General features: G+C 43.3%; 1 protein-coding gene across 1 annotated transcript; it reads right to left on the minus strand.

Moving 5' to 3' along the window:
* Positions 1-6,579: 6,579 nt before the first annotated feature.
* Positions 6,580-9,970, minus strand: LOC144600502 (C-X-C motif chemokine 13-like). Its single transcript, XM_078412155.1, has 3 exons — positions 9,878-9,970; positions 7,208-7,340; positions 6,580-6,838 (listed from the first exon to the last, which is right to left on the minus strand). Exons 1-3 carry the CDS (start codon positions 9,939-9,941, stop codon positions 6,736-6,738), a joined length of 300 nt encoding a protein of 99 aa, XP_078268281.1. The 5' UTR covers positions 9,942-9,970; the 3' UTR covers positions 6,580-6,735.
* Positions 9,971-13,153: the final 3,183 nt, after the last annotated feature.

Genomic DNA, 13,153 nt, shown 5'->3' on the forward strand with positions numbered 1-13,153 from the left:
CACCCAGAGGGAAATCACTTGCAATATGGAGCCAGTTGCCAGAGAAAACTGGCTGAGGAAGGTACAATAACAACTTTTCAAAGACATTTGGAGAGATACATAGATTGGAAAAATTTAGAGGGATATAGGCCTAAAACAGGCATGGACATGTTTTGCTGAGGGTATGGACAGCATATATATGGCATGCTTGCCTTCATTGGTTGGGGCATCAATTGTAAGAGTCAAGAAGTTATGATGCAGCTCAATAAGTAATTGCTTAGGTTGCGTTTGGAGTAACGTGTGCAGTTCTGATCGCCCTATTGCAGGAAAGATTTGGAGGCTTCGGAGAGGGTGCAGAAGAGGTTTACTAGAATGCTATTGGGATTAGAGAGTATGCTCTTTGAGGAGAGGGTGGATAAACGTGGATTGTTTCCTCTGGCATGCCGGAGATTGAGGAGAGACCTGATAGAAGTATATCAGGATTTAGAAGATTGAGGGGGGATCTTATAGAAACTTACAAAATTCTTAAGGGGTTGGACAGGCTAGATGCAGGAAGATTGTTCCCGATGTTGGGGAAGTCCAGAACAAGGGGTCACAGTTTAAGGATAAAGGGGAAGTCTTTTAGGACCGAGATGAGAACGTTTTTTTTCACACAGAGAGTGGTGAATCTGTGGAATTCTCTGCCACAGAAGGTAGTTGAGGCCAGTTCATTGGCTATATTTAAGAGGGAGTTAGATGTGGCTCTTGTGGCTAAAGGGATCAGGGGTTATGGAGAGAAGGCAGGTACGGGATACTGAGCTGGATGATCAGCCATGATCATATTGAACGGTGGTGCAGGCTCGAAGGGCCGAAGGGCCGAATGGCCTACTCCTGCACCTATTTTCTATGTATCTATGTCTATATAAAACTGTCAGAGACATAAATAGGGCAGGGAGTCAGAACCCTTTTCCCCATGGTAAATGTGTGAAAGACTGGAGCTTTAAGATGAGAGGGACAAAGTTTAAAGGATATATGTGGGGAAGGGTTCTTACATACAGGGTGCCTGAAATGTGCTCCCAGGGGTGGTGATGGTGACAGATGCAATAGTGGTGTTTAAGAGGCTTTTAGATAGGCACATGGATATGCAAGGAATGGAGGTGTAAGGATCACGCGCGGGCTGATGAGATTAGTTTATCTTGGCATCATGTTTGGCAAGGCCTGTTCCTGTGCTGTACTGTTCTATGTTTCATGTTCGAATGTCCTGTTTCCATGTTATCGTACTCTATAGCTCTGTGACACTCAAGAGATACAGTTTATAAACTGATGTGAAATAATCTTGTGTACATTGGGCAAATGTGCAGATAGTACAGGGGCAAATGTGCAGGGGCGGCACGGTAGCGCAGCGGTAGAGTTGCTGCTTTACAGCGAATGCAGCGCCGGAGACTCAGGTTCGATCCTGACTACGGGTGCTGCACTGTAAGGAGTTTGTACGTTCTCCCCGTGACCTGCGTGGGTTTTCTCCGAGATCTTCGGTTTCCTCCCACACTCCAAAGACGTACAGGTATGTAGGTTAATTGGCTGGGTAAATGTAAATATTGTCCCTAGTGGGTGTAGGATAGTGTTAATGTACGGGGATCGCTGGGCGGCACGGACTTGGTGGGCCGAAAAGGCCTGTTTCCGGCTGTATATATATGATATGATATGATAGTAGAGCAATGTTAGTTGGCCTACGGCAAAGCTGGTACCAGATATAATCAGCTAAAATATTTCGCAAGGATGTGAAACAGATTAGTGAAGGTTACAAATGGATTGTGTTGTAACATAACATTTCAAAGATGGCAATGGGCATATTTGTTCTGTCAATCAATACTTGGGCTATTTTTGTACCTGGAGAATCAGCCCCCCACTGCACACATTTTAAGTGTCTGGGTTATCTCGTTTTGGGCTGCCTGTGTTTGGGGTTCAGATCATCCATGTGAATTACATCGGCCCAACAATGGTTTAGATTAGCTTAGAGATATAGCGCAGAAACAGGACCTTCGGCCCACCGAGTATGCACCGAGCATTAACTCTATCCTACATTAAGGATATTTATACCAAGCCAATTAACCTACAAACATGTATGTCTTTGGAGAGTGAGAGGAAACCAAAGTTCTCAGAGAAAACAAATGCAGGTAAAGGAGAGAATGTACAAACTCCATACAGTCAAGCGCCTGTCGTCAGGAAAGAACCCGGGTCTCTGGCGCTGTAAGTGTACTTTACCGCTGCACCACCAAGGTGTTTTCAGTTAAAGTTCACAAGGCACCCTGCAATGACAGTCAATATGCTGTCTAGACACAAGGAACTGCAGATGCTGGTTTACCGACAAAGACACAAAATGCTGGAGTAACTCAATGGGTCATACAGCATCCCTGGAGATAATCGATAGGCGACGTTTCCTGTTGGGACTCTTCTTCAGAAGGTTGAATGTAGAAGTCTTGCTGCATTCACACTTTTACGCCAAGGCACACCATCTTTGTTGAACAATGGATTAGAACCTTGCTGGTGCATTTGTAGTCAGCAGAAAAACTAACCTGTCACACCAGATAGAATTGTGTTAACTCAGCCTTACTGTTCCATCTCACTCCTTGTACTACGCAATGAAATGATGTCCACAATATAATTGTTGGAGCCTTAAGCAGTTTATTGAAAGATTTTATGTTTACAATTGTTCATTGTGGCATCATTGCTTGATTATTATCAGGACTGTGATCCCTGCGACGGGTGCATTGAGAGCTTGCTTGTGGAATTAATAAAGGGCCAGAGCACCAAGCAAAATAAACACTTCTGTTCCAACTGGATAGAATTTATTTTTCATTTGCTGTAAGTTGAAATAAGTTTCTTTTTCTATTGCCATAAACTGTCATATAAATGATGTCAGAGCACAAGGTACTGCGGTTGTCGGAACCTTGAGTAAAACACAAAGAGTTGGAGTAACGCAGCAGGTCAATGATAAAAAAATACCATTGTGGCTTGTCCATACACACTGTAAACCTGAATGAGGAAGTTTGAATCTCCCTGAGCATTCTCGTCCTTGTGCTCTGTGAGTTCAGTGGAAGAGAAGAATTCCTGCAAAATTCATGAACTTTATTCTGGTTTATTCGCTACGTATTGCAGAGTTTGATATGGTCTGACTAATGGTGAACACAAAGTGCTGGAATAACTCAGCAGGTCAGTCAGCATCTGTGGAGGAAATGGATAGGCATTGATTTGGGTGGTGACCCTGACTCGCCTGTCCCGACATCCTGAGTTACTCCAGCACTTTGTGTTTGCTCAAGATACCAGCATGTGCAGTTCCTTGTGTCCCCATTACCTATTTATAATTAATTTTAGAAAGCTGTTAATGAAATGAAACACTTATATTGGAGGTACAATCATGTTTCTAGAATTAAAATCACGTTACATTGAAGAAAGCAGATGTAGCAAAAAGAACATTTTACAATGTACAATACCATTTCAACAAATTAAGTCCTTTAAGGTATATCCTTTACTCCGTATTTGCCAATAATGCTTCAATAAATTTCTTTAGTCAAGGAAACAAAAATGGGAGATTTTAAGTCTCTTTGTTAACTTGAGGTTTCATGTTTAAATTGCCATGGTTTTCCATTTAAGAAGTATGAGATTAACTGTTCACTGCCAAGATTTATTTTCACTATTGGCCACCCTGTGCTGGTTTTTTTATGTGTAGGAAGGAACTGCAGACTGTCTGAAGAAGGGTCTTGACCCAAAACGTCACCCATTCCTCCTCTCCAGAGATGCTGCCTGTCCCGCTGAGTTACTCCAGCAGTTTCAAAGGTTCAAAGATAGTTTATTGTCACGTGTACCAATTAAGGTACAGTGAAACTCGATTACCATACAGCTATACTAAAAATAGCAACAAGACACACAACTACGTAAAAGTTAACAGAAACATCCACCACAGCGGATTCCCCACATTCCTCACTATGATGGAAGGCAATAAAGTCCAATCTTCTTCCCTCTTTATTTTTATTTTGTGTCTATCTCTCGTTTTTTTATGCCAGGTGACTCATCTCACAGCCATAAAACGACACTAAGCCAAAACGCGAATACTCAGGGGTGGCACTGAGATGCAAACGTTCTGCCGGAGTATACTTGGAGTTTACTCGGGCTCTGACTGGTTCACCTTCTGTCAGAATTCTCCCGATTGCTCTTTCTACCTTTGCAGATGATCTGCCCATGTAATTTCTCCAAATGATCACAAAAACCACAATGGAAATATAAACGGGAAAAGTTTAAGTATGTCATCAGTTCTTACATGATTTCTGTCCTTTCGCATCTCCTGCTACTGGGAAAGATATCAATCTATTATTTGATTCCTGGGTAACATTCTCCTTTCATTGACACGACGGCATGCGTCCTCATCTTCATCTGCAGGAGCAGCTGCAAATTGTAATAGATGTTAGAAAAAAACGTTCCTTTCAGGGCGGTTTATGTAATATTCATGTACATAGACTCCAAAGACGTACAGGTATGTAGGTTAATTGGCTGGGTAAATGTTAATAAATAAATTTTAAAAAAGAAAATTATTGTCCCTAGTGGGTGTAGGATAGTGTTAATGTGCGGGGATCGCTGGGCGGCACGGACTTGGAGGGCCGAAAAGGCCTGTTTCCGGCTGTATATATATGATATGATATGATATGTGATGTGCTTTAGAACGAATGAGCATTTAGTTCTATCTCTTCAACAATACATGTAACTTGGAAGTGGTGACCTCATACCATGGGATATGCAATTGTGCTTTATAATTTGTATTATGCGCTTTATATTTGTGCTTTATAACATCCACCCCCTCTCTGACCTGGCCTATCCCAGGCTCGGACCACCGAAACTGGTGCCACCGACCATCACTGCCTCCCCAAGACCACCGCCGTTGCTGCCGCCATTCTCACCGTCTCCCTGGTTCATCCGCTGACCTGCACCTTTACTCCAGCCCCCTCCCCGTGGGCCTCCACCAGCGACTCCACCGACACTCGCCTCTCCACCGCCCACTGGCAAGCCGGAGCCATCGCCTCACCTAAGTTCCCGGCTCAGCACCAGGCCTACTGCCTCCACACTGCGGACTCCAACACTACATGGCCTGACTCTCCTGGGTCCTGCGACAGGTTTGGAGGGATATGGACCAAACATGGACAGATGGGACTAGTGTAGATGGGGCAGCGTGGGCAGCATGGGCAAGTGGGGCTGAAGGGCTTGTTTCTGTGCATGCACGGTATAACTGCATGAATCCAAGACCCTGTTTGTGTACTCAGAGAATCAACCCTCACAACACTCATTTAAGTGTCTGCGGTATCTGACTCTGGAAGCTTTCAGACCATCCATGTGAATTACTTTGTCCCAACAAAGGTGTTGTAAGTCCTTTTCAGTTTAAGTATAAATGGAGTTGTAGCAGAGTTTAGCTGCACAATTATGAAAGTATATGGAGTACATTAAGGGGCTTAGAACATATTCTTGCAAGGCACTGGAGTGGAGAATTAGTGGGGAGGATGTTTTGTTGCCTATCCTTCCTGAGCAGTCCAGAGTGAGGAGGTGAAGGATCCAGTTGCCGAGGAAGGCGCTGATTCCAGTCCAGTAGTTGGGGGATGAATTTGGATGGAATTATGGTGTTGAAGGCAGAGCTATGCTCAACAATTAGTAATTCGATGTAGGTGTCTTTGTTATCTACATGTTGCAGTGAAGAGTGTAGGGCGAGGGAGATGGCATTGACCTGTTGCGGGTAGTTGCCGATTTGCAGTGGATCAAGGCTGTGTGGGAGGCTGGAGCGAGTGTACGCCACCACCAACCTCTCAAAGTACTTCAAGATGCTGGATGTTGGATCCACCAGATGGGTGGTCACCAAGGCACACTACCTGGTGAATCACCTCTGTGCTCTTTCCAGCACAGCCACAACATCGTCACACGTTCCATTTCACTCTTTGTACCACTCGCCTATCCATGTTCTCCAGAGATGTTGCCTCATCCTGCTGAGTCACTCCAGCACTTTGTATATATTTTTGTAAACCAGCACCTACGGTTCCTTGTTTCTAAGGTTATTTAGCCAATGGTCTGTTTATAAAATCAAATCTCTCTCTTTAAATGAAGCCAATCAGTAGAACTATGTCCACAATAAAATTATTGGAGCGAAAAGCAGTTTATTGAAATATTTCATGTTTACAATTTTTCATTGTGGCATCTTTGCATGATTATTATCAGGATAGTGATCCCTGTGACAGGTGCATTGAAAGCGTGCTTATGGAATTAATAAAGAGGCAGAGCACTAAGCAGAATAAACACTTCTTTGCAGATTGGATGGAAATTATCTTTCATTGGCCGTATGGTGAAATAATTTTTTTTTTCTATTGCCATAAACTGTCAGATAAACAATATCGAAACACAAGGAACTGCAGTAGCTGGAATCTTGATTAAAACACAAAGTGCTGGAGTAACTCAGCAGGTCAGGCAGCATCTGTGGAGGAAATGGATAGCGATTGATTTGGGAGGCGACTTTCCTGACCCAATGTCATGAGTTACTCCAGCACTTTGTGTTTGCTCAAGATACCAGCATGTGCAATTCCTTGTGTCCCCATTACCTATTTTTAATTAATTTTAGAAAGCTGGTTAATGAAATGAAACACTTATATTGGAGGTACAATCATGTTTCCAGAATTAAAATCATTTTACAGTGAAGTTGTAGCAAAAAGAACATTTCACAATTTCAGCAAATGAAGTCCTTTATTTCCTTTACTCTGTATTTGCCAATAAATCTTCAATTAATATCTTTAGCCAAGGAGCTGTCCTCTCCACACAGATTGACATTTTATTGTATCTTGGATTAATCCTTGCTCTGAAACAGAAAGGGGACATTTTATATCTTTTTGATAACTTGACATTTTACGTTTACATTGCCATGGGCTTATTTAAGAACTGTGGGATTAGCCTTCTGTAAGAATTCTCTTAATTGTCCTTTCTACCTTTGCAAATGATCTGCCCATATAAATGATCTGCCCATATAAATGGGTCGAGACTCATCTGAAGAAGGGTCTTGATCCGAAACGTCACCCATATCTTCTATCCTGAGATGCTGCCTGACCAGCTGAGTTACTCCAGCATGTTGTGATCCCCATATAAATGCATTTACACAATTTCTCCAAATGATCAGCAAAACCACTATGGAAATATAAGTGACAAGTTTAAGTACATCATCAACTCTTACATGATTTCTGTTCTGAAGCAACGTTCACTCCTGGGAAAGATATCAATTTGTGTTATGCAATACCCGGGAATCTCGTTCTTACGATAGTAAGGACACCGACAGCGTGCAGCCTCATCTTCATCTACAGGAACAACTGCAAAATGAATTAAATGTTGTAAAAAACATTCTCTTAATGGTGGTTTAAACAGTATTTGTATACATGTGATGTGCCGTGAGAATGAATTATCATTTTGTTACAGTGCATGAAATGGAAGCAGAGACTTCATTATTGGGATCACAATGCATTTAATGTCTTTTTGTCCTTCAATTTTGATTCCTACGTTAAACTTTTGGATTAGTCACTGCAGTTGACCACAGTGCCGGCACAAATCAATCAGGTTAAAAAAAACAGTTTGTTTGAAATAGCCTGAGATAGTAGCAAGCACTATAAGATGGCAAGTCCTTTCTTCTTCAATTTTTAACTTTACCTTTCGATAAACCTAAGGATATCAATTTGTGCTTTATTACAATTTACAGTGTAGGCTTTACACAGCTGTTTTATGTACAGCATGAAATAATTTAAATGACAAGATTATCTGATTTTTAAATATCTTGCTTGAGCATAAATTTTGTTCAGGACACAAAGACAAATCTTTTTTTTAAATGAGTGACATACAACCTTTTATATGTGCCTGAGAAGACTTTGTTTAATGTCTCATCCTGAAAACAACATGTCCAATTGTCCTTTACTCTAGTAGTTGCTGTGGAAGAGTCAGCCGGGGACAGGCTGGGGCAGGCAGCATCTTAGGAGAACATGGATAAGTGACATTTCAGGGTCAGGACCTATCTTCAGGTCAAGAACCTAAAATGTCACCTATCCATGTTCTCCAGAGATGTTGCCTCATCCTGCTGAGTTACTCCAGCACTTTGTATATATTTTTGTAAACCAGCACCTGCAGTTCCTTGTTTCTAAGGTTATTTAGCCAATGGTCTGTTTATAAAATGAAATCTCTCTCTTTAAATGAAGCCAATCAGCTAAATGAATTAGTACTGGCTTCCCGCAGGGGTATCCATTCAGTTTATTCCCCCCATCTCTCACACCGATCAATTACTTTCCCTCAAGTGCTGATCTATCCGACTATTTAATATTCTGATTGGCTCTTCTTTCACCAGTCTCGTGGACATTCAATCCCAGTACAGTATCAATTCCATATATAAAATAATCATTGCATCTGTCACTTATTTGCCGTCTCCCTGGATCTTGAAATAACTGCTAATGTGCAGCACTCAAGTCAAAGTCAAGCGGAATTTATATTAAGTGCAGAGAGTTACAGGTACGAGGAAAATCTTGCTTGCAGCAGTATCGTAGGCACATAGACTCAGACACAGGCAAAAATATAAATTATTCATAAATTGCACTTAAAATTCTACAGTAAGAAAAAAAAAGATTGCAAATAAAAACAGGGCATTTGTGCAAAACACAATGAGAGGAACAAAAAAGTCCAGGTGATGGTCCATACTGTTCTGTTGTTCAGGTACGATTAGGGTTGTTCATGTTTTTGATAGTTGTAGGATTAAAAGTACCATTAGCAAATTTGCAGATGATACTAAGCTGGGGGGTAGTGTGAATTGTGAGGAAGATGCAATAAGGCTGCAGGGTGACTTGGACAGGTTGTGTGAGTGGGCGGATACATGGCAGATGCAGTTTAATGTAGATAATTGTGAGGTTATTCACTTTGGAAGTAATAATAGAAAGGCAGATTATTATCTGAATGGTGTCAAGTTAGGAGGAGGGGGAGTTCAACGAGATCTGGGTGTCCTAGTGCATCAGTCAATGAAAGGAAGCATGCAGGTACAGCAGGCAATGAAGAAAGCCAATGGAATGTTGGCCTTCATAACAAGAGGAGTTGAGTATAGGAGCAAAGAGGTCCTTCTACAGTTGTACCGGGCCCTGGTGAGACCGCACCTGGAGTACTGTGTGCAGTTTTGGTCTCCAAATTTGAGGAAGGATATTCTTGCTATGGAGGGCGTGCAGCGTAGGTTCACTAGGTTAATTCCCGGAATGGCGGGACTGTCGTATGTTGAAAGGCTGGAGCGATTGGGCTTGTATACACTGGAATTTAGAAGGATGAGGGGGGATCTTATTGAAACATATAAGATAATTAGGGGATTGGACACATTAGAGGCAGGAAACATGTTCCCAATGTTGGGGGAGTCCAGAACAAGGGGCCACAGTTTAAGAATAAGGGGTAGGCCATTTAGAACGGAGATGAGGAAGAACTTTTTCAGTCAGAGAGTGGTGAAGGTGTGGAATTCTCTGCCTCAGAAGGCAGTGGAGGCCAGTTCGTTGGATGCTTTCAAGAGAGAGCTGGATAGAGCTCTTAAGGATAGCGGAGTGAGGGGGTATGGGGAGAAGGCAGGAACGGGGTACTGATTGAGAGTGATCAGCCATGATCGCATTGAATGGCGGTGCTGGCTCGAAGGGCTGAATGGCCTACTCCTGCACCTATTGTCTATTGTCTATTGTCTATAGCTCAACAGTACTATACTAAACCAATAGGCTAAATGATGTCCTCCCATCCAGGGACTTGAAACCACTAGCTGCCAGATCAGAAAGAAATGTGTTGCTTCTCGGCCAAGATGACACTTCAGGAACATAGTAAGTTGCAAAGTGCAAGATGCTTCCCTTACCCTGAGAGAGAGCCGCACAATGTCCAAACAGCAGCAGAATTGTGACAGTGGCACCACAGTTCATTCTAGGATTCCAGTGCTCCCTGACACACCTCTCTGGTTCTGCAGTTGTATCTGCTTCAGTTTAAGACCGGTGTTTCTAACCAAATTTGGTGGAGTTGAGGGTGAGGTAAAATAAAATGTTGCAATCACCCTATTGCAGCAAAAAACAAATCAACAGGATGATAGAAAAAATAAAACATCCGATGAAGTGATGTTGAAATTTGCAGATGATGTCAAAGTTGTTTAGAAGGATGAGGGGGGAATCTTATTGAAACATACAAGATAATTAGGGGATTGGACACATTAGAGGCAGGAAACATGTTCCCAATGTTGGGGGAGTCCAGAACAAGGGGCCACAGTTTAAGAATAATGGGTAGGCCATTTAGAACGGAAATGAGGAAGAACTTTTTCAGTCAGAGAGTGGTGAAGGTGTGGAATTCTCTGCCTCAGAAGGCAGTGGAGGCCAGTTCGTTGGATGCTTTCAAGAGGGAGCTGGATAGAGCTCTTAAGGATAGCAGAGTGAGGGGGTATGGGGAGAAGGCAGGAACGGGGTACTGATTGAGAGTGATCAGCCATGATCGCATTGAATGGCGGTGCTGGCTCGAAGGGCTGAAATGGCCTACTCCTGCACCTATTGTCTATTGTCTATTGTGATATTGTTCATTCTTTGTAGGATAGGATCTTCTACTTCATATGCCTGGACACCAGAATCTGAACAATAGTATGAATGCACAAATACATAAATGTATGCATTGGCAGTCAGGAAGGCCATGCTTTGGTTTCCCCTGTGTATACAGCATAAAGGATAACAACAAAAGGGAGTAAGGTCTGTAGAATGGTAGACTTTATACTTAACTCTCGACTTTAGAGATACAGGGCGGATAGAGGCCTTGCGGCCCATTGAGTTAGCATTAACCAGCGATTACCTGTACATTAACCTACACGCACTATGGACAATTTTTGCAACTTACTGAAGCCAATTAACCTATAAACCTGTACGTTTTTGGAGTGTGGGAAGAAACTGGAGCCCGTGGAGAAAACACACATGGTCACAAAGAGAACGTACAAACTCCATACAGATAGCACCCGTTGTCAGGGTTTTGCCTCTGGTGCTGCAAGGCAGCAACTCTACCGATGCACCACTATGCCACCCCTAAATGGAATTTGGTATCAGAGAAATGGATAAAAAGTGCAGATGCTGTTTACAAAAAAATAGACACAAAATGCTGGAATAACTCTGTGGATCTGGCAGCATTTTTGGGAGAACATCGATAGGTGACATTTTGGGTTGGGACCCTCCATCAGACTGAAGAAGGAGCCCAACCCGAACATTACCTATCCATGTTCTCCAGAGATGCTCCCTGACCCGCTGAGTTACTCCAGAACTTTGTGTCTGATGTCAGTGACAAGTGTTGAGGTTTGACAAAGGAATTACATTCTGAATGAAAGTCAGACAGATTTGGGAGCAGAGATCAACATGAATTCATTGGCATCACAATAATAATAAAAATAATAATCCAATAAATGGTATTAGACTGTCACAAGGTGTGACAAAATATTGTCAAGCCAAACTGCTAATCAGACTATATTTAGAATATTCTGCCCAGTTTTATCCTTTATACATTCAGAAAAAAAAAAGATTAGAACCTAATGGGAGAATAGGAATAGGTAGCATTTCGGATCGAGACCATTCTTCAGTCTGACCCAAAACGCCACCTATTCATTTTCTCCAGAGATGCTGCCTGCCTCGCTGAGTTAGTCCAGCTTTTTGTGTCTTTCTTCAGCGTAAAGCAGCATCTGCAGTTCTGCTTCGCCTCATCGACACAAGAGAGCCAGTGCCATTCTGTTCAATTTGTTGTGTAGAGAGGAACTCCCGATGCTTGTTTATATAGGGTCTGAAGAAGGGTTCCAACCTGAAACATCACCCATCTTTTTTCTCCAGAGATGCTGCCTGACCCACTGAGCTACTCCAGTATTTTGCGTCTGTGTTCAATTTGTTGAATGGTGCCGGATACACAGAAACAAACCAGGATCCATAACACAGCAAATATCAGTATTACATTTTTTATTTTCCTGCATTTGGCACAAAGCCTTTGTGACTTACCTTCTAGAACAATGTCACATGCAGTGGGAAAGGTTACTGTTATGCTCTGGGGCACACAGGAACTGGACTCAAACGCACAACTCACACACAAGAGTCAATTTGGAGAAAATAAAGGCGTTCTTTAATTTTCACATTAAAGAACACTGCGATTCGGACCAAAAACTCTAAACTTACTCAGCTACAAAAACATTAGTTACAAAAATTACTTACTAGCTATACTACGTCCGAGAGCACATGAATCACAATACTAACTGGCACAGGACAAAGGGAGGCGTGGACTATATATACATGAGGTAAGGGCACACAGGTGGAAACAATCAAGGCGGGGCTGACAATTACAATGGCAGGAAGTCAAGGGACCTGAAATGAGAATCTAAACACAGAACATGACACAAGACTAACAGATCTGACAGGACATTACATTACCCCCCCCCCCCTTTAGGGCCGACACCTGACGGTCCAGGCTGGTCAGGATGAGTCTTGTCAAAGTCCTTGATCAAAGTTTTGTCCAAAATGAAGCTGGCAGGAATCCAGCACCTCTCCTCAGGACCGTAGCCTTCCCAGTCGACCAGAAACTGGCGACCGCGACCTTTCTTGCGGACTGCAAGAAGTGCCTTAACTGTGTAGACCGGACCACCGTCGACGAGCCGGGGGGGGGGGGGGGGGGGGGGGTGGAGGGGGCTTGGAGGCGGGCACGAGTGCACTTTCCTTGACCGGTTTTATTTTGCTGACGTGGAATGTAGGGTGAACCCTTAATGACCTGGGGAGTTGTAGACGGACCGAAACAGGGTTAATGACTTTCGAAATGGACTCACGAACCTTGGAGCCAGCTTTCTGGCGTGGACGTGAAGTGGCAAGTCCTTTGTAGACAGCCATACCTTCTGGCCTGGGCAATAATGCGGAGCGGATCTGCGGTGGCGGTCGGCTGCCGCTTTCATCCGGGACTGACCCCGGAGTAGAACCCTCCGAGCTCCGTCCCAGATTCGGCGACAGCGTCGGATCATGGCGTGGGCAGAAGGCACCGTCACCTCACCCTCATAAGCCGAGAACAAGGGTGGCTGGTAGCCGTAGGCACACTGGAAGGGTGTGAGTCCCGTGGCAGCCGTAGGAAGCGTGTTGCGTGCGTACTC

The sequence above is a fragment of the Rhinoraja longicauda genome, chromosome 1, assembly GCF_053455715.1.
Source record: "Rhinoraja longicauda isolate Sanriku21f chromosome 1, sRhiLon1.1, whole genome shotgun sequence".
NCBI classification, from domain to species: domain Eukaryota; kingdom Metazoa; phylum Chordata; class Chondrichthyes; order Rajiformes; family Arhynchobatidae; genus Rhinoraja; species Rhinoraja longicauda.

Bases quoted from the DNA above. Each gene is read 5' to 3' on its own strand.
- LOC144600502 (XM_078412155.1), bottom strand. From the start codon at position 9,941: ATGAACTGTGGTGCCACTGTCACAATTCTGCTGCTGTTTGGACATTGT. The intron at 7,341-9,877 runs GTAAGGGAAGCA...TTCATTTTGCAG, and splicing joins TTGTGCGGCTCTCTCTCAGG to TTGTTCCTGTAGATGAAGAT. The intron at 6,839-7,207 runs GTAAGAGTTGAT...TTTCTGTTTCAG, and splicing joins TGCTTCAGAACAGAAATCAT to AGCAAGGATTAATCCAAGAT.